This window comes from Fonsecaea nubica (genome assembly GCF_001646965.1).
Source record: "Fonsecaea nubica strain CBS 269.64 chromosome Unknown Scaff38, whole genome shotgun sequence".
Lineage (NCBI taxonomy): Eukaryota > Fungi > Ascomycota > Eurotiomycetes > Chaetothyriales > Herpotrichiellaceae > Fonsecaea > Fonsecaea nubica.
The window spans coordinates 155,166-172,763 of record NW_019173711.1 but is presented as its reverse complement, the minus strand read 5'-3'; the positions used below and the strand labels follow the sequence as shown (position 1 = coordinate 172,763).

At 54.5% G+C, this 17,598-nt stretch overlaps 8 protein-coding genes across 8 annotated transcripts; 3 read left to right on the top strand and 5 right to left on the bottom strand.

The window, feature by feature from the left end:
- Window positions 1-52: 52 nt before the first annotated feature.
- AYO20_06183 (hypothetical protein) lies at window positions 53-1,399 on the bottom strand (the record flags this gene model as incomplete). The annotated part of the gene is made up of 4 exons (XM_022644474.1): window positions 53-199; window positions 285-686; window positions 783-1,020; window positions 1,107-1,399. 4 exons carry the CDS (start codon window positions 1,397-1,399, stop codon window positions 53-55), a joined length of 1,080 nt encoding a protein of 359 aa, XP_022499565.1.
- A 593-nt stretch (window positions 1,400-1,992) lies between these two features.
- AYO20_06182 (hypothetical protein) lies at window positions 1,993-2,346 on the bottom strand (the record flags this gene model as incomplete). The annotated part of the gene is made up of 1 exon (XM_022644473.1): window positions 1,993-2,346. The coding sequence occupies one exon, from the start codon at window positions 2,344-2,346 to the stop codon at window positions 1,993-1,995; it is 354 nt and encodes a 117-aa protein (XP_022499564.1).
- Window positions 2,347-2,854: 508 nt separating this feature from the next.
- On the bottom strand, window positions 2,855-5,062 carry AYO20_06181 (hypothetical protein; the record flags this gene model as incomplete). Its single annotated transcript, XM_022644472.1, has 3 exons — window positions 2,855-3,011; window positions 3,091-4,227; window positions 4,284-5,062. The coding sequence occupies 3 exons, from the start codon at window positions 5,060-5,062 to the stop codon at window positions 2,855-2,857; spliced, it is 2,073 nt and encodes a 690-aa protein (XP_022499563.1).
- A 1,135-nt stretch (window positions 5,063-6,197) lies between these two features.
- AYO20_06180 (hypothetical protein) lies at window positions 6,198-8,254 on the bottom strand (the record flags this gene model as incomplete). The annotated part of the gene is made up of 8 exons (XM_022644471.1): window positions 6,198-6,497; window positions 6,556-6,924; window positions 6,982-7,166; window positions 7,223-7,296; window positions 7,358-7,419; window positions 7,475-7,804; window positions 7,857-8,086; window positions 8,146-8,254. The coding sequence occupies 8 exons, from the start codon at window positions 8,252-8,254 to the stop codon at window positions 6,198-6,200; spliced, it is 1,659 nt and encodes a 552-aa protein (XP_022499562.1).
- A 516-nt stretch (window positions 8,255-8,770) lies between these two features.
- On the top strand, window positions 8,771-10,755 carry AYO20_06179 (hypothetical protein; the record flags this gene model as incomplete). The annotated part of the gene is made up of 5 exons (XM_022644470.1): window positions 8,771-9,182; window positions 9,235-10,099; window positions 10,157-10,278; window positions 10,332-10,480; window positions 10,531-10,755. 5 exons carry the CDS (start codon window positions 8,771-8,773, stop codon window positions 10,753-10,755), a joined length of 1,773 nt encoding a protein of 590 aa, XP_022499561.1.
- A 230-nt stretch (window positions 10,756-10,985) lies between these two features.
- AYO20_06178 (hypothetical protein) lies at window positions 10,986-11,848 on the bottom strand (the record flags this gene model as incomplete). The annotated part of the gene is made up of 3 exons (XM_022644469.1): window positions 10,986-11,450; window positions 11,531-11,590; window positions 11,651-11,848. The coding sequence occupies 3 exons, from the start codon at window positions 11,846-11,848 to the stop codon at window positions 10,986-10,988; spliced, it is 723 nt and encodes a 240-aa protein (XP_022499560.1).
- A 474-nt stretch (window positions 11,849-12,322) lies between these two features.
- AYO20_06177 (hypothetical protein) lies at window positions 12,323-14,540 on the top strand (the record flags this gene model as incomplete). The annotated part of the gene is made up of 5 exons (XM_022644468.1): window positions 12,323-12,620; window positions 12,689-13,389; window positions 13,446-13,759; window positions 13,813-14,131; window positions 14,196-14,540. 5 exons carry the CDS (start codon window positions 12,323-12,325, stop codon window positions 14,538-14,540), a joined length of 1,977 nt encoding a protein of 658 aa, XP_022499559.1.
- An 884-nt stretch (window positions 14,541-15,424) lies between these two features.
- On the top strand, window positions 15,425-17,240 carry AYO20_06176 (hypothetical protein; the record flags this gene model as incomplete). The annotated part of the gene is made up of 2 exons (XM_022644467.1): window positions 15,425-16,102; window positions 16,158-17,240. The coding sequence occupies 2 exons, from the start codon at window positions 15,425-15,427 to the stop codon at window positions 17,238-17,240; spliced, it is 1,761 nt and encodes a 586-aa protein (XP_022499558.1).
- Between the last annotated feature and the right edge of the window lie 358 nt (window positions 17,241-17,598).

The window sequence follows — 17,598 nt, the reverse complement described above, 5'->3', positions numbered from 1 at the left end:
GGCTTTAACCGTGGAAGGATTTTTGGGGAGGAGGGATTCCCATCTGGACCAGCTAAGATGGGTAGTACTCGAGCCCATATTCGCTGGATCGTTCGAGTGTGTGGATTGGCTTGCCGGCCTTTTCTAAGCGCTCCAGTTCCTGTCGTTTCATTTCCTCTTGCATCTGCAATTGAGTGCACAGGCTGTCAGCATCGCTGAACTTGGAGGGGTGGCAGCAAGAGGTCAAGAAAGAGGTCAAGTAGACTTTGTGTGAGATAACGTCCTTGGAGAGAAATAAAACGTACCTTGATCCTCCCGCCCGCACTGGGAAGTAACTCCCTCGGGGCCGTAATCTTCCACTCAGGCAGACCTTCCGGTCGACCCAGGTCCTTGAGCGTCTTGGCCTCGACGAGGCTATACTTGCCGTCGGGCCTGTTATAATTGAAGGGCTCCTTGAGGGCGACGGGCGGGTTCGTGATGATGCGGACATTTCGGAGCAGGTTGCGCGACGCCGAGTGCAGCATGAACGGGTGGAGGAAGTAGACGTCGCCGACGTTGCCGGTGGCTTCGTGGAAGGACTCGTCGCGGCAGAGGCTGGGGTCCTGCACCCACGAGTTCCACAGCTTGCGCCGGTCCGGGTTCGACTTGGGGATCTCGGGGGATCCTCGAGGCGCGAGGTACGGCGTGGCGCCCTGGGGCATCGAGTACTACGCGAGTAGTGGTGGTGAGGGAATGCAATGCACTCATATGTGTACCTCGTATGTGTATACGCAAAGGCGGACCTCTGGTGAGAAGGAACGTACCAATCTCTCTGCCACCAACTTGATCCCGTCCGTACAGATGACGGTGCCGCCTCCCTTGGGCTTGATCTCGGTCAACAAGGGAATCACCAACAGTGCTTGCTCGGGCGAGTCGAGGAAGTGGGTGAACCAGTCGCCGTCGCAGTGCCAGTTGTCGAGGGACCTCATGTCCAGGGAGTCTGATTCCTTGTATTCGGGTTTGCCCAGGTTGGGGATGAAGCCGTCTTTCCAGAATTTGCACCTGCATGGCCGATAGATGAGTACCATTGACCATAAGGGAATGTATATATAACTATCTATGTAGGGATATGCGAGTCTGATACACACCATTCAGCCACTCGATCCTCCCCTCCCACCAACTCACACATGGCCGCGTACGCCTTGGGCGCGTGTTCCTTGATCGAGACGACCGTGTGGCCAGGCATGTTCAGCTTCTCGGTCGGCCACGTCGACTTGTCGTCCGGCGAGGCGCCGAGTCTCGTCCAGATGGAGCTGGTCCATTTCTCGGCGAACTCGGGGGAGAAGCAGTTTTCGATCTTGATGAAGCCGTGGTCCATCCAATGCTGCTTCTGCTCCTCGGTCAAGGAGAAGTCGGTCCATTCGCTGATCTTTCCTGGCATTTTTAGGGAGAGACTTGACTTTTTCACACCGAGTTGATACTGCTTAGCTAGCCTTGTTGGCCTCGTCGGTGAGGATCGGCCATGGCAGACATAGATGTACTTGTACTTGTAGCCGCACTTGTGCCCGTAGATGCCAGATGCTGGACACTGGACACTGGACACTGGACGGCCTGCGATTGCGACTCCGACGTATGGGAAAAGCCTATGGCCGTCATCCCCGGGAATTAGCCTAATTGACGAGTAGGTAAAAGGAAGACGACGAATGAATTGTCATTGTCTCTCTAAAAATATTCCTACTCGGCCTTCCTCCGTGGCCTTTGAGCCTTTATGGTCTCTTTGGCTGGTCATGCCCATATTGCCGCGGGGAATTGAGTTATCCGAAAACAAGAGGTTTCTTTGACGAATGGGTAACGAAGAAGATCAATTAGCAACCTGCCAGACGCCGCATTTGTCCCTTGTACAATCCTCCCCAGTTATCTATCATGAGACCCGGTTTCCTGGTTTCCTGGTTTCCTGGAATTTGACTCCATCCAGCTGGTTACCTCCACCTCGACTGTATATAGCCGTGTCGCCAAATCGCCCTACACCTCACCTCATGACTTCCCTTCCTCAGCAGTATTGTTGACTGAACCACTCTCACCCTTTTCGATATTTTCCCGCCGGAGTTGGTTCCGCTTGCCCAAGATGCGCAGGGTGCGTTCGCGCTCCAGCTCTGTCATCTGGGCCCAGTTGTCGATGCGGGAGAGCGTGCCGTCTGAATTGATGACCAGCGGCCCGAGGGCGTCGAGCTTGAAGGTTTGGGATACCTCTCCGTCTGCATTAATTGATGTTGACGCGTCCTGGGGAGCTGGGAGAGCGAGCGGAGTTGAATCAGATGTTTTTGCGGTGTCGTCCTTGTCGTTTGCTGGTCGTTGAGTTTCTGGGTTTTGTGGCTGATTCGATGACATGATTGATGGTGTTTTCTCTGTGGAGGTTTTGTCCCTGAGTAGATCGATGCTCACTGACAGTTGCTTTTTACTTGTCTTGCATTGGATGTGGAGGAATGATTGTATCTCTACACATTGTCGCCGAATAAGTCATTGTATAAATAATTATGCCTTGACAATGCCAATCCTACGTCTTGACCCTCGCTGTCGCTCGTCGCGCCTGGTAGAAGCTTCCAGGCTCCGCTCCGCTCCACACCAGCCACTTTTCGAACATTCTCCAACTTTTGCTTTGCTGCTCTTCAAACACCAACACTACCATCCCTCTACTTGTAGCTTCGAGATACGAGGTACAAACACTGACTTGACTCAATTTATACATGATGCTGCTAGCAAAGGGTAGAGTCACTGGGCAAGAGTGCCATCTATATACATATCAGGAGGACAATATCGTCTCGTTTTCGCTACCTGTTCAAGGTGAACTTCTTTTTTCCCCGCCTACATTTCCACATCAAAGCCTCCCCAACGTCTACTACAACTTGGCCAGAATCTGACCACCATCCCCGCTCCCCATGACAATCTCATCGCTCTGGTAATAAGGGTTAAATGTCTGCTTGTTTAGCGGATTCAACACGTGTGCGCGATGGAAGAGGTCCTCGTAGACCCGTCCGTCGTAGCGGCCGAGGGCACTATTTTTTTTGAACGAGTTGTTAGTTTCTCATTTTCAGAAGTTGCTTCGGGAAAGGGAAAACAGGGATGGATACTGACCTATCGAGCAAATAATCTGGGATGGCCCATGCGTCGACGAGGCGCACCGCGTGTGGTCTGATGCGCGCCATCAACTCCAACACCCGCGCGGGCAACTCGTTCAGATCCGCCGAAGTGACTGCGCCCGAGTTCTGGAATTCGCGAGCTTCCGAATCCATGGTGTAGAGGGCATACAGGCGGAAGAGGTCGAGGAGAACGGTGCGCGTCGACGCATCGAGGTGAGCGATCTCGTTACTCCTGCTGTCTGCAGCGACGGCGGCGTAGAAGTTCGACACCAGCATCGCCTGCGAATAGGCCCTGCTGAGCTTGTGGAACTCGATGAGCAGGCTGTTCCACGACTTCTTCTGGATCTCGCGCGCCTCGTACGCCCGGTACGCCATGCTGGCCATGCGCCAGGTGAAAGCGTCCACGATGGCCCTGTCGCTCCTCAGCACGTCGAATTGGGGCTCTCGGGCTCGCGCGGACAGATACGTCTGGATGTGCTCCTCGGTCTGGCTCAGTGACGGGCTCTTGTGGGGCGCGTGTACCATGTCCTTGACCTTCTTGATCAGATACCGCGCCACCTGCTGCGTGATCATCCAGTTGTCGCCCTCGACCGTCGGCTTGGAGAGGTAATCCGCATTTGCCTGCACGAGACCGGTACCTCCCCCGAACCCATGGCCGCCCATCGAGCGGCGACATGTTTCGATACCGTCGGCGGCGAGCGTGGTGGCCAGACTCTTCAGCCCGGCCGACGTGCTATGCAGCTCCGAGAGCGTCGCCTGGTCGACCGTGTCGATTGTCGTGTCGTTCTTGCGCGTGCGCTCGTACAGCCGCCGCATATACGCGCCCGAGTAGTGCAGGGCAAACGTCGTGGCCAGCAGGGGCAGAATGCGAATCTGCACCGTCGTGTAGTCGAGGACAGCGGTCTCCAGCGGCTGCGTGGGATTGTCCTGGTCGCGGAATTGACGTCGAATGGACAGATAGCGCACCGCGACCGTCACGGCGCGGGCCAGCACGAGACGGGCGTTCATGACAATGACGGAACGACCTCGAGTGAGCTGGCCATAGACTGACGCGGGATTCTTGGGCTTGGTATAGACCCCCGTCTCTGGGTCGAGGCGAGAATGCCTGGACAGCATGGCACTGTGGGGGATCCTATTCTTCGTGATTAGCCAGGATTAATGGGGGGTGGAGAGACCGGATCCTCATACCGGTGCTGATGAAACAAGCAATACGCGTTGTCCATGGAAGCGTATCCATACTTGGGACCTATATCGCCGACAACGATACTCTTGGGCGGTTGATGCGTCTTCATGTCGCGGATCTGGACCAGGAACGCATGCGGGCCGTAGGACTTGTAGGTCCCATTTTCAGGCAGCATGAGCTGGGCAATGACCACGGCATAGTTTGCCGTTCGACCCAACGTGCCGTTCCACCATTTACTCGCCGTGATGGTCGGACTATGGAGGACGAATTCCTTGGTGGCCGGATCCCAGCGCGCCTCCGTCTCGATGCCGCGCACGTTGCTCCCGTGGCCCAGTTCCGTCTGGGCATACGCCCCGATGACCTCCCACGCGGCGATCCTGGGCATCCAGTACGCGCGCTGCTCGTCGCTCGCCTGCTCCCGCACGGCGGCCGTGAAGAGCGAGATGTGCAGATGATACGGCTGGATGTCGTCGACGAGGTACTCGGCCATGAGGAAGTCGTCGTCGGTCCACCCGTGCTTGTCCTGGAGCTGTCTCATCCGCTTCCCTCGCGCCAGGCCCAGCTTGTACCGGTCCGGTCGCGACAGGTTTGCTTGGTTGGACTTGGAAAAGACCCTGTCTCTGCCCAGGATGTCCAGGACCCGTCGTTGCCGCTCCAGGTACTCCGACCCCATCAAGTGCTCAGACAGCTGGGGGATGTTGACGTCGGAGCATTTTCGCTCGTTGGCAATGACTGTCGCGCCATCGGGCGCCGCAGGCTTGAGATTGGCGCTGAAGTCACTCATGGCTGCTACTTGTGGACAGGAGAAAAGTTGGAACTCTGCGGTGACCCTGTCGAATCGTGTCGAAGAGTCTTCTTGGAGATGAGCCTTCACGATGGTAAGAATTTTCCTGACATTAATGTAGTGTCGGCAACGAATGGCATAGTAATATCTTACGGATACTCTCGTCGGCACTGGTCAGCCAGCCTCACCTGATATTGGAGCATTGGTTTTGCTGAAGGAGTTGCCGTTGAGCCATGAGCGTGACAAGATGTGGAGCATGATTGTTTATTCAAGGACTAGCCAGGCTTTTTTTCCAACAGGGCTCATGGATCACAGTGGAAGTCAAGGCAATTGTCCGAAACGGGAAATATCCGAATGCCTTGTAATAATAGCGGGGGATCATTATCCTCGGAGTGTTGCCTATTAGCTTGTGCGAGATGGGCCTCGTGATGCAGGACAAGTATCCGGGATGCGGTTTCAGGTTTTGGATAGGTCCGTCGAGGGACCCAGACCCTTGATAATGTCTCTGGCGGTGTAATTATCTAGTGGTGGCGGCATGCGATATCGCCAAAGTTCGAAGTGCGGCGACTTGAACCGGCGTTTCTGTGGAGCGGCGATTTCGTTCACCGGTGATTCTGCTTAACGTTCGATAGAATTTACCACCGAATTTGGATGGCACTCGCTTTCTGTTGAACATCAATCTGCATTCCTGCTATTGCCGACCTCGACGTTGCCTGTATAATTGATGTAAATAGACGCTAGTCTGCTTTAGTAAACACTATTCCTGTTACGGATAGTTCACCCAAATCGCCGCTGTATCAAATCGCCGTCGAAATCGCCGCCTTAAGTTCTTCCGGAAGGCGAAAAGGCTTAGCAATTCTTATGTCTCTCCAATATCGGACATTGTCTCCGAGAGCGACCGGTACCTTGTACCTACGCAAATCCTTCTCACACAGGTCCTCTCTCGCATCATCGACTCGTCACAAACCCACGACCAAGACCACCTTGGCTGGCTTCCTGAAACCGAAACACAGGCCCGACTTGTCCATATCATAAGCAAAGCATATCGGTGCTTGTCCCTCGATCCCAGATAGTGAGGGTCATTGAATGAAACCATCTCCATCATGCTGCCTATGGACTCATCGTCCGACCTCTCTTAAACCTTGTTGTCGGGGAGCTCTTCAACATGGCGTACATGGTCCATATCCATGACGTATTTTTCCTCATACGCCTTCTGTTCATGAAGACGAGCGAGATTGGCTGCAGAAATGGCACTGTGTTCTGCATCCTCCATGGCTCGTAGAGGCATGGCATGTCCAGTCTTCGCCTTGCGTCTTTTCGCCTCCCACAGCAGCCATAACGGTAAGCTGGCGAAGCTGATGATGGTAAATGCGATGGTGGATGACGCAGCCGCAAAGCCTGGCAGGTACCAAGGGGCGTCTGAGCTTGGGAAAATCTGCGAACATTAGCCTTTATGACCTGTATGAAACGCTCTAACAGAGATCGCATCTTACCTGAGGACCGATGATACTTGCAATTGATAGTGATGCAATGGCAGTCGCTCCACCGATGGCTTGTTCCGCCGCTCCATACAATGTCGAGGTTCGATATGCCAATGCCGCTGGCTGTGCGATTGAGACCATGTTGCCGAGGAACGCCAGTCCGTAGAGCTGGATCGGCGTCATGTCACCGAAACTCTTCTGTGCTGCCACATGGGTCCAGATGGCGAAGCAGGGAATAGCCATGGCTGCCGGGATGATATAATGCCAGATTCGCTCACGCGTCCAGTCCGAGTGCCAACTCCAGAAGGTATATACGACAATCGCCACAAAGTACACGGCCGAGGTGTATTCGTTGGCCTTGGTGCTGCTGAATTTGGCAAACTGCGATCCTTTAGTGAGAGAGAATCGGGAAAAAAAAGGCGAAGAACAACTACTTACCACTTTCAAGATGGTCGGCAAGAACGTCCCGAGGGCCACAGCGACGATCAACAGGCAAAGATACGACACGAAGAAGACATATGTTGACGGTCGAGTCATAACGTTGAAGAAAGCCGGCCAGTCCCATGTAACGTCTGTCTTGCGAGTTGCTCCACGGCCAAAACGATTGACGGCAATGTAACGTTCTGGGATGTGTTTAGCAAGATAATCCGTACCTTTGGGCTAGTGCAGTACAACATACCTCGCTCAGACAATGATTTCGAATCCTCGGGGAAGGTCAGGAGGAGAAAGTGAACGGGGATTGCACAGACAATCCTACAGCACAGTTAGTATGCTCCGAAGACAAGATTCGGTGAAAAGAACAGCTAGAACTCACGGCATGGCTCCCTCGATGAGAAACAGCCATCGCCAACTCTCCAGCCCACCTTTTCCGTTGAGCTTCGCGTGTCAGCACAGTGTGTTCCATTGGGCGGGGCAGATCTCGAAGACCTACATGATCGATTCCCACGGCCAAAAACCCTCCAACTCCCGAAGCGAGTGAATTGGCAGCATGGAAGACACCAATCCGCCAGGCTCGCTCGTGCGGCTTATACCAGAAGGAAAAGTACATGATGCAGGCGGGCACGACGCCGGATTCAGGAACACCCAGGAAGAAACGAGCAGCAAGCAAGCCGGCTCTGCTGTGAACGGCGCCGATGCACATGACAATCGCACCCCAGAGAACCATGATGACGGGAAAGTATAGTTTCCCAGAGAAGCGCTTCATCAACAGATTGGATGGGATCAGAAGGACGGTGACCATGAAGTAAGTGACGGATACGGCCTGTCTCTTCATCAGTATCTAGAGACCTTCAGCTTGTGGTGGCAATACCCACCCAGTTGAAGTCCGATCCCTTGAGATGTAGAGTCTCCTCGAAGCTGCTGGACTTGCCAGCTTGCAGGACGTTGACGAATCCCATATTGGCCCGATCCAGGTATGCCAGGAAGTATATGATGCAGCAAGGGAACAAGACTCGTGCGTCAAGCTTCCTCACCAGCTTCCTCTCCTCCTCCTCACTCCAGTCCTGGACTGCTGCAACATGCTCGATCCTATCTTGGCTGCTTGCTGTTGAGAGTTAGTAATCCTCCTTCAAAGAGTCTCGCTGCACTGTGCGATGAACTGACCATGGTGACCATCGACACGTTTTGGCCAGAAGGCGTTACGAAGGCCCCAGCCTCCAATGTAGATGCCCTCAGCCTCGGCGGCTGCCTTTGCTTCTTTCCAGCCAAACATTGTCGTCACGATATTGCTTGCTTCGGCCGATGTGCCTTGCAAAGTGGGGGAGGTGACAGAACAATAGTCACACCACGGACAGTCCAAAGGTCAAACCCTCTCATATAGACCGCTGGGGAATGTGGTAGGCATAGTATCCACGTGTGCTCCATACGGGGCCCCAGATACCGAGTATACAAGGGCCGAGGACACACTAGGCGACGGAATGTGGCCGGCGAACCGACCTGTCCCCCTCCCAATGCCCCAATCCTGGTGGCGACGGCGATTCCCACACGGGGATTTCCATTCTAGGAAATCGACTGAATGGCTCTCTCCAAGATAAATCGACCCCTCATGAGGACGGAAGGTTGCGCAATCCTCCAAGAACAGAAACGAGGCTGAGGGGCCAAGAGGAGGAGCGAAAGTCAAATATTGCCCTTGTTGACGGGTTGATATTACCAAAGCTCGAGCCTGTCTCCTGATCTATTCCTTTTCTCTCCCGGTTGAACACGAGATAGATTGTTGCAGGTTGCCATCATGTCAATCCGGTCAGATGATCTAGCAGAGTTGCCCTTGGACGGCCCTTCAGCCGCCGTTATTGTCGACCGTGTCAACTATCCCGACGATCGAGCGCAATGGGTACCGAAACACCAAGGCCCTAACGTCTTCCCGAACTTCTTCCTGTTCAGCCGCTTGCTGCGTTGGTGCTATAGGCCCAATCTTGTCGCTGTCAAGGACACTACTTTCGGCTATACAGCCGACTACACTCAGCTCCTAACTGATGTCCTCCATCTTCGGAACGTGTTGAGACAGACGCTGCCGCGACATGTTGTCCAGAAGCTTGACAGAGACGAAGAAGTCTTCATCAACCTTCTCGGGCCCGGTGGCTATGAATTCGTCGTGGGCTTTTTCGCCTTGATGGCGCTGGGTGCCGTCATTGTCCCGATATGTAAGTGACTTCTCCGAACCTCAGCATTTCCATGTGTGTTAAACAAATGCAGCGCCTGATCTTCCTCCCAAGGAAGCAACATACTATGCCACCAAATCAAGGGCCTGTGCCGTCCTGGTTGCACAGAAGAGCGTGCCGCTGGCACGGGAGCTCGAATCGATAGTTCGCCAACAGCACAACGAGAGTTTCCGTGCCATTCAGATCACGCCGCATGTCATGCAGAAGCCCCTGGATCCAAGCCAGATACAGATTTCGTCGGATCCGTATTTCGATCTGAACAAGTCCGGTCTGGTCATCTTCACGTCGGGCACAAGCGGGCCCCCCAAGGGAGGAGTCAAGCGGAGAGGCTTCCTCTACGACGTGGCTACATCCTTCAGCGACCAACAGGGGATCAAGGAAGGAGACATGGTATTGCATGTGCTGCCTGTGCACCATGCAACTGGTGTCACCGTCACTTTAATCCCCTTTCTGTACAGTGGAGGATGCATCGAGTTCCGCAGCGGCGGGTTCAACGTCGAATGGACCTGGGAACGAATTCGACAAGGGGGTCTGTCTTTCTTCTCGGGAGTGCCGACCATCTACATGCGCCTGATGGCCTATTATGAACAGCGGCTGTCAAAACTGCCACCGCAGGAACTACAGGAATACGTCAACGGCTTGAACGAAATTAGGGCTCTACTGTGCGGCACCTCAGCCCTGCCTCGGCCTCTGCAACAGAAATGGACGAAACTGAGAGGCGGTCGAGCGATCTTGACACGCTACGGTGGTACAGAGTTTGGAAATGCCTTCACAGTAACGCCGCGGTCACAGGGCGTGCCAGATGGCTCTGTAGGGGAGAAGGCGCCAGGGATTGATCTCAAACTCTCGAACGGCGACGAAGGAGAGGTGCTCATACGAAGTCCCATCCTGTTCTCCAAGTAAGCTGCTGTCTTTTGTCTTCAAACTCACTTCCGACTGATGACTGACCTTCGCAGGTACCTGTTTGACAAGGAAGCGACGGCAAAAGCTCTCGATGCTGATGGCTACTTCAAGACTGGAGACATTGCCCGTCGGGAAGGGAAATACTACTTCATCCTGGGTCGAGCATCCATTGACAGTGAGCGACTAACCCTATGGAACCCACTCTACCATTACTGACTCGGTTCACAGTAATCAAAAGCGGCGGCTACAAGATATCCGCGCTGGACATCGAACGAGAGATCTTGGGTCTTGGATACGTCGCCGAAGCCATGGTGGTCGGTGTCGAGGACGAGGAATTTGGTCAACGGGTTGCCGCAGCACTAGTCCTCCAGCCAGATGTGAGTAACGATGGGTCTATGTGTGGTATATTGAGTGAGCAGCTAACCAGAATCCCAAGGCACCACGAGACCTGACGTTGGAAAAGCTTCGGCGCGATCTGAGAGGGACGCTGGCTGGGTACAAGATGCCCACGCTCCTCCGGGTCGTGAACGAGCTCAAGAAGAACGCCACGGGTAAGGTTATCAAGAAGGTCCTTGTCCAGGAACTGTTTCCCCCTGAAGGACATGCCGACGTGCAACGCTGGGTATCCAAGAAGCGGGAGAGCAGGCTTTGATTTCGTACATGGCTGTCAGGGTGGTGCAAGCTCCTGAAGGAGGGATACATCCCCAGTCACCTAGACTTGTTATATATACCAAAGTATAGAGACCTCTATCAGACGTTCCAGGGAGAAGACATCAGGCTTCTTGAACCTGATCTGAGACAATTCACCAGGCACCATTTCACCGAGACTCTCTACTTTGCAATCCTTGATCCCACTCATTGGCACATTATTCCAGGATCCCTCTACAATTTGACCTTTGGCTCCCTTGTCGTCTGCTTATGATGAACGTAACTCACAGCCCGATACGCCGAATGGGCCTGACCCCATAGCTCGTTCCTCAACAAGCCATAAACCCCCATTTTCGCCTTGGACTTCCACTGCTCGGCGATCTTGACGGCTTCCTCGAGCATCCGATCCGGCGGGGCGATAACATCCACGATCCCGTCCTCGAGCGCTTCCTTGCCGGTATATCGGTGCGCTTCGAGCAGGACCTTTCTCGCAACCTTGGGCGCGAGTTTCAGCCGCAGCAGCGACCCCATGCCGTCGTGGTGCAAACCGGCAATCACAGGGGGCATTTGCCAGAACCCGCGCTGCGAGTTCATCACGCGATAGTCGTGCGCGAGGGTGAGAAGACAGGCACCGCCCATGACGTGGCCCGTTATGCACGCGACTGTCGGGAAGGGGAAGTCAAGGATAGTGGCGAGGAGCTGGCTCTCTTCGTTAGAAGGGAACCAAAAGTGCCTTTTGGGGAGGAAACAAGAAGGGGGGGGGGGGGTTGTCAACTCACAGGATAGAAACCGTCGCATGAAGCAAACATGTTGGTTTCTCGCTCGTCGAGATCGAGTCCCTGCCATACATAACGTTAGAGCTGCGTATAGCAGAGAAGAACAGCTAATTGTCGACTGACCGTGGTGAAGAATTTGGCATCGCTGCCAGTCAACACCACCGCGCCTTCGGCATCTTGACCCAACTCCTTCTGGATCGAGTGATATGCCCGGATGAGCTCTTGACAGCAAGCAACGTTGAGACGGTTCTGCGGAGGTTTTCTCAACGTGATAATGAAGACGTCGCCTTTGCGCTCGACGCTGAGGTACTGGTAGCCCATCTTGTTGCCGATCTTCTGCCGCGATGGTAGTTGTCACCTGAGAGTCCAGAGCCCTTTTGTTATATTCCAGACGGTCTATTTTAGTTCCGTTCTGGTGAACACCGCTGAGGGTTCTCCAGAGTTTTCCGCAGATTGACCGAGCACTCTGATCAGTTCCTTTGCTGGTGTGTGGAGAAGATGACAGACAGAATCGCATTTGGCAAATGTCGGATGGATCATGGGAATTACCGGATTAGGAAATTCCCGATACTCTGCCTACAGATCAAGTTATGGAACCAAGTAGCAACCAGCAACCTACCTAGGTACAAGTGGACGTCCAGAGTACCGGAGTATAGTGGGTAGTCTGCCGTTAGCCGGAGCTTGACATGACCTAGACTATGGCAGTAACAACGCGTCAGCCGACAGTATATTCATATCCTCTGGACTTGGACATGGTGTCCGTGTAGTCGGCAATCCAATATTCTGTATTCCATCATGTCTCGCAACATCCCAGTCCAGCCAAAGGATTCCGAGTTCACATTATTTCTTTGGGGAGGTGAGGAGAAGCTAGAGCGAAGGAAGGCTCTGCTCAAAGCCTTGATTGGCAATCCCATATTCGACAAGAAGAATGTCACTCTGCCGTCGTTGGCCCGCAAAGATGCGTGGACTCGGGCGGCGTTGCAGAGCCGGGAGCTCATCAGACTCAAGTTTGAGCACAATTGGCCTCATCGCCATTTCATGGAAGCCATCAAACTGACGGACAATATGCTCCCTGTCCAACCCCAGTTTAGAAGTATGTTCTCCGTCCGCTGTAAAGATTCGAAGATGCTAGAAGATGTGATTTTGACCTTTTGTTGCTAGTTTTCATGTCAAACCTGGAGCGGCAAATGTCGGACGAACAAAAGAAGATCTGGATCCCCAAGGCTGAGCGGTTCGAGATCTTTGGCTCGTACTGCCAGACGGAGCTGGGCCACGGATCAAACGTCAAAGGGATTGAGACGACAGCGACTTTTGACCCCGACAGCGACGAGTTCTTGATCAACTCACCTACCATCAGTAGCACCAAGTACTGGATCGGTGCTACCGGGGTGTGGGCTACACATGGTATTGTCGTAGCACGCTTGATAATCAAGGGCAAGGACTACGGCAACCATTTATTCCTGGTTCAGCTGCGCAAACTCGATACCCAAGAGCTCATGCCAGGATGTGAAATCTATGAACTCGGTCCCAAAGCATTCCAGGGCATGCTGGGGACGGATAACGGTGCTCTTCGGTTCCACAATGTCCGCATCCCTCGCTCTCAGATGCTCGCCAGAAATGCACAAGTCCTCAGAGACGGCACCTACGTCCCGCCAAAGAATCTCAAGCACTCGTACGGGTCGATGGTGACGGTGCGTGCTCTCATGGCCGAGATCACAGGCTGGGACCTCCTGAAAGCCGTCGCTGTGGCATACCACTACACCACTTTCCGAAGGCAATTTTCGAATCGCAAGGATGGCTCTGAAACTCGCGTGTTCGACTATGCGAGTGTGCGATACCGGTTGCTTCCACTGCTTGCCAAGGTGAGACTTATATCAAACGAGCCATATCAATGGACTTGACTAACAATTTTCAAAAGGCCACAGCGCTTGTCGTGGTCGGGCAGGCTATCAAGCGTGCCTATGATGACTATACGGCAAATTACTTGAAGACTGACGACACCTCTCAGCTGGAAGATCTCCACCTCCAAACGGTCGGTGCCAAGGTCTACTCGACTGAGATTACGGGATACGGCGTGGAAACCTGTCGCATCGCCTGCGGCGGCCATGGATACAGCGCCCTGTCAGGATTTGGCCGGATGTACGCCAACTCTATCAACTCCGTGACCTACGAAGGCGATAACTATGTTGTGGCCCAGCAAGTACCAAGGGCTATCCTCAAGCACTTCAAAGCGTATTGCACCCCCATCTCGCCGTTCTGAGAAATTTATGCTGACGAATCGACAGTGGAACTGAATCCACCCTTCCCTCGTTGTCATACCTGTCTTTTCTGCGCGATACCGCAACGCCGCAGCCACTGCGTATCAGGTCACCTCAAGAATGGCTTGAGCGCGATGCCCAGAGATTTATTCTAGAGCAGCGACTTGTGGCTCTGGTGCAGCAGCATATCGCAGACACGAACGCGGGTCGCGATACCAGCTACGCATGCCACGCTTTGACAATGGCACACGGCGACTTCGTATACTGGAAGGGCTTCTGGGAAGTGGTCGACAACATCCCGAACGATGCAACTTACAAGAAGCCGATGACAGCGTTGGCCCAGCTGGTATGTTCACCTCGGAACACCGAATATCAGATTGATACGATGCTAACACCTTCTCCCTCGTTAGTTCTCCCTGTCCATCGTAACTTCGGCACATGCAGTACTTTGTCCTCCACTGTCTTTGACATCCGACCAACGCTCCTCACTACGCCTTGCGTATGACGCGATTATTGTCGAGGTGGCAGATCAGCACGCGCAGGAAATCATCGATGCATACGGCTTCACCGAGTTTGAGCTGGACAGTGCGTTGGCGAGAAGCGACCAGACCCCGTATGAAGCTTTGCTGGACGGCGCCCGGAAGAGCGAGATGAACCACATGCAACATCTCTGGCCCATGATGGTGAGCACGAGACAATTGTGGAAACAGGTCCAGCAGGAGAAGGAGAAGGGCGTAGCTAGATCGAAATTGTAAAGTTGCACTCTTGTGTGCGAGAGTTTGTGTGGCGGAGATATTTGAGTTTACTTTTCCCCACCCGCTGGTATTCCCTGGTGCAATTGAGGTTCACACCAGAGGTAATAGGTAATTGCAAAGACTTTGCCTCATATACTGCTAGTGCGAGATAAGGGTGAGTGAAAAAGTGCTTGAATGGGTATTAACGCCGAGGTCGGAGGTTGATAAACTCCGCGCGAGGCTGATGCGACCCGCTATTCTCCTCTTCCCAACGAGGTCTAGTGGCTTCTTAGTCACCGGGGTCTGGGATTGTCACCATCATCGTCGCTTTAAGACTTTTCTTCTTGAAACCTCTGTCTGTTTCTCCCTCAGAACCTGTAGGATGCAGAACATGGGTATACGGTGACACCGGGTCCGTCTTCAGCCATGGCTACATTCAAAAGCTATGATCCGTCCAGCATAATTACTCGTCCGCATCATGCTCGCGCGTGCGAGGCCTGTTATGCTCGAAAAGGTAGGTGCAGGAGGATTCGGCACCTCGAGCCTTGTTAATGATACCGAGTACACTTGGCCGAGCCCAGCGCTGACCTCAACAAGTACGTTGCGATATATCCGGGACTTCTGGCACGTGTTCCAACTGTGCCGAACATGGTACCCCTTGCAAGTGAGTATCACGGCAGCATCATCCAGATGGACCACAGTATAACCTTTCTCTTTTTAGACCCCGTCTGCGGCGGCGGAAAGACCACAGTCACCAGCGACCCCAGCCGGAGAAAAGAGCCAGAACGGTGTATCGAACTCGGAATTCGGCAGCGAGTCCTGTCTCCCAGGAGACAAGCCACCAGCCGCAAGACTGGAATCTGACCGCCCCGTCGCCACCGCCACAGCATCAAGCCGATACCCCCATGGCACCGCTTCTGTTCATCCGCCACTGTGTCGCTGCCCCTAGTCCGGTCGACCTGGCTGCGGCCGCCTCGTCTCCCAGAGTTGACGAATTCTGCAACTCATCCTACCTGTCCCGACGGGCTGTCCTAGGAGATGACTTTCCCGGGCTCGACTACTCGCACGGCGGACGGCAGCCCTACGAGCATACGCTAAGCGAGAGCGACATGAAAGTCCTGGAGCTCTACAATGCCTTTGATCTGCCGCCAATCCCCGTCCGTCAGGTGTTTATCGAGATCTTCTACGAAAAGTGCTGGCCATGGATGCCCGTGGTGGACGGCGGAATGGTCTCGGCCGACGCCCCTTCAGAAGCGACGTCGCTGGTGGTTCTGCAAGCCGTTTTGCTCGCTGCCGCGACGACCAAGCCTAAGAGCGACACCACCCTCCCTGCGCAACCGCAATACCGCAAGGTCAAGGCGTTGATTGACACAGGCGCCGAGAGCAATCCGCTCAATCTTCTTTCAGCGTCATGTTTGATGCAATTCTTCGCGCCTTCGACGCCGAAAGACATCTCTATCCACCATCCGACATTCTGGGGGAACTATGCGCTCGGTCTCGCTCAACAGATGGGTCTTCATATGAAGTCTACCAGACCCAGTAGCCAAGAGAGGCTCAGGCGAAGGGTATGGTGGACTTTATACGTGAGTTTTTTTGTCTCAAAATGGACGTTGATCAACCAACTAACACGTTGCCCAGGCAAGAGACAGTGTCATGTCCTCGGCCCATGGCCGCCCCCGACTCATCAACCCGACAGATTGCGTGGTTGACCCGCCATCGATATACGACTTTCCGGACCCTAGCGATATTCGCGCCCAGATCTTCGTTTCCTACGTGGCCATCACAGAAATTCTGTGCGATCTCTGCCAGCTGCTCACGCGGCAGAACGATCCTCCTCCCGCCGAAAAGAACAAAATCGGTCTCCGACTCCTAGACTTCGTTCGGTCCTTGCCACTCGCACTCCGACTCGTCCAAGCCGACGGGACCGCGGCGCCGTACTCGTTTGACCTGGCCCAGCTACACATCTACCTCCTCATCACCATCATCATCCTCTACCGGCCCCGATCGATCTTCTACGTCCCACCATCCAGCTCGCCCGCCATCGTGGCGTCGAACCTGAGCTTCCGCATCTTCGAGGCCATCGAGCTGCGGGGACATACCTGCTCGCTTGTGTCCGGGTTCGCGTGGAACCTCCTCGTCACGGCCATCCCGCAGGTCTCTTGCCTGCGGATCCCGTCGTTGCGGGAAGAATGCAAGGGGAACCTGGACACGCTGGAGCGGTGTTTCCGGACCCTGGCGACCACCAGGCCCGCCGCGGCGGCGAACCTGCGCAACACGCAGGAGATCCGCAGGGTGGTGGAATCCAAAGAACCGCTCTCAATGCCGATCCCGCCGCGCCTCAGTGCCACCGACGACACCCTGTCCTTCTCCCCTCTGGACCTGTTCGACCCGTACGGCGCCGACGTGCCGGGGAACTACGACCGCGTCACCGCGGCGCTGGAGTTCTCGGCGACCAACAAGACGTTTCGGAACGCGCCGAACACGAATGGTCCGCACAATGCCGAAAACGTCCCCCTGCAGCAGGCCCCGAGAGATCAGACCGTGCCGCACGTGTTCCCTGCCCAACAGACGCAGTCGTCGGCGTTCACGCCCACGCCGAGCAACCTCGGCGGGACCACGATGCTGGACGACGTGCTCGACTTTGAACTGCTGGGGAACAATTTCCCCGAGGACGGCTGGATGAGGAACTGGGTCAACGAGTTACATATCCTGGGGGAATGACGGGACCTTTGATCTGGAGAACCACTGACAACTAGCCAGACCAGACAGACACACATCCGGTGGGAAGGTATTGACCCTTGATCCGATACCGTCTCTCGCCATAAGCCTGGGCCCGGGCCCCCGACCCTGGCCTGACCCTGGCCCTGGCCCTGGCTCTGGCTCTGGTCCTGACCCGATCCCGAAGTAGGTCGGTCGGTCAGTTCGTCCAGATATATCTGAAATCTCCTGGGGGGAGTAAGACACAAGAGTAGCGAAAAGCTTGAGAGGGACTAACGTTTCGTGAGAGGTTAGACGTAGATTCTCCGCCCAGTGACTGAGATCTGGAAGGCGATGGAACGAGTCGAATTGTATATTTTGT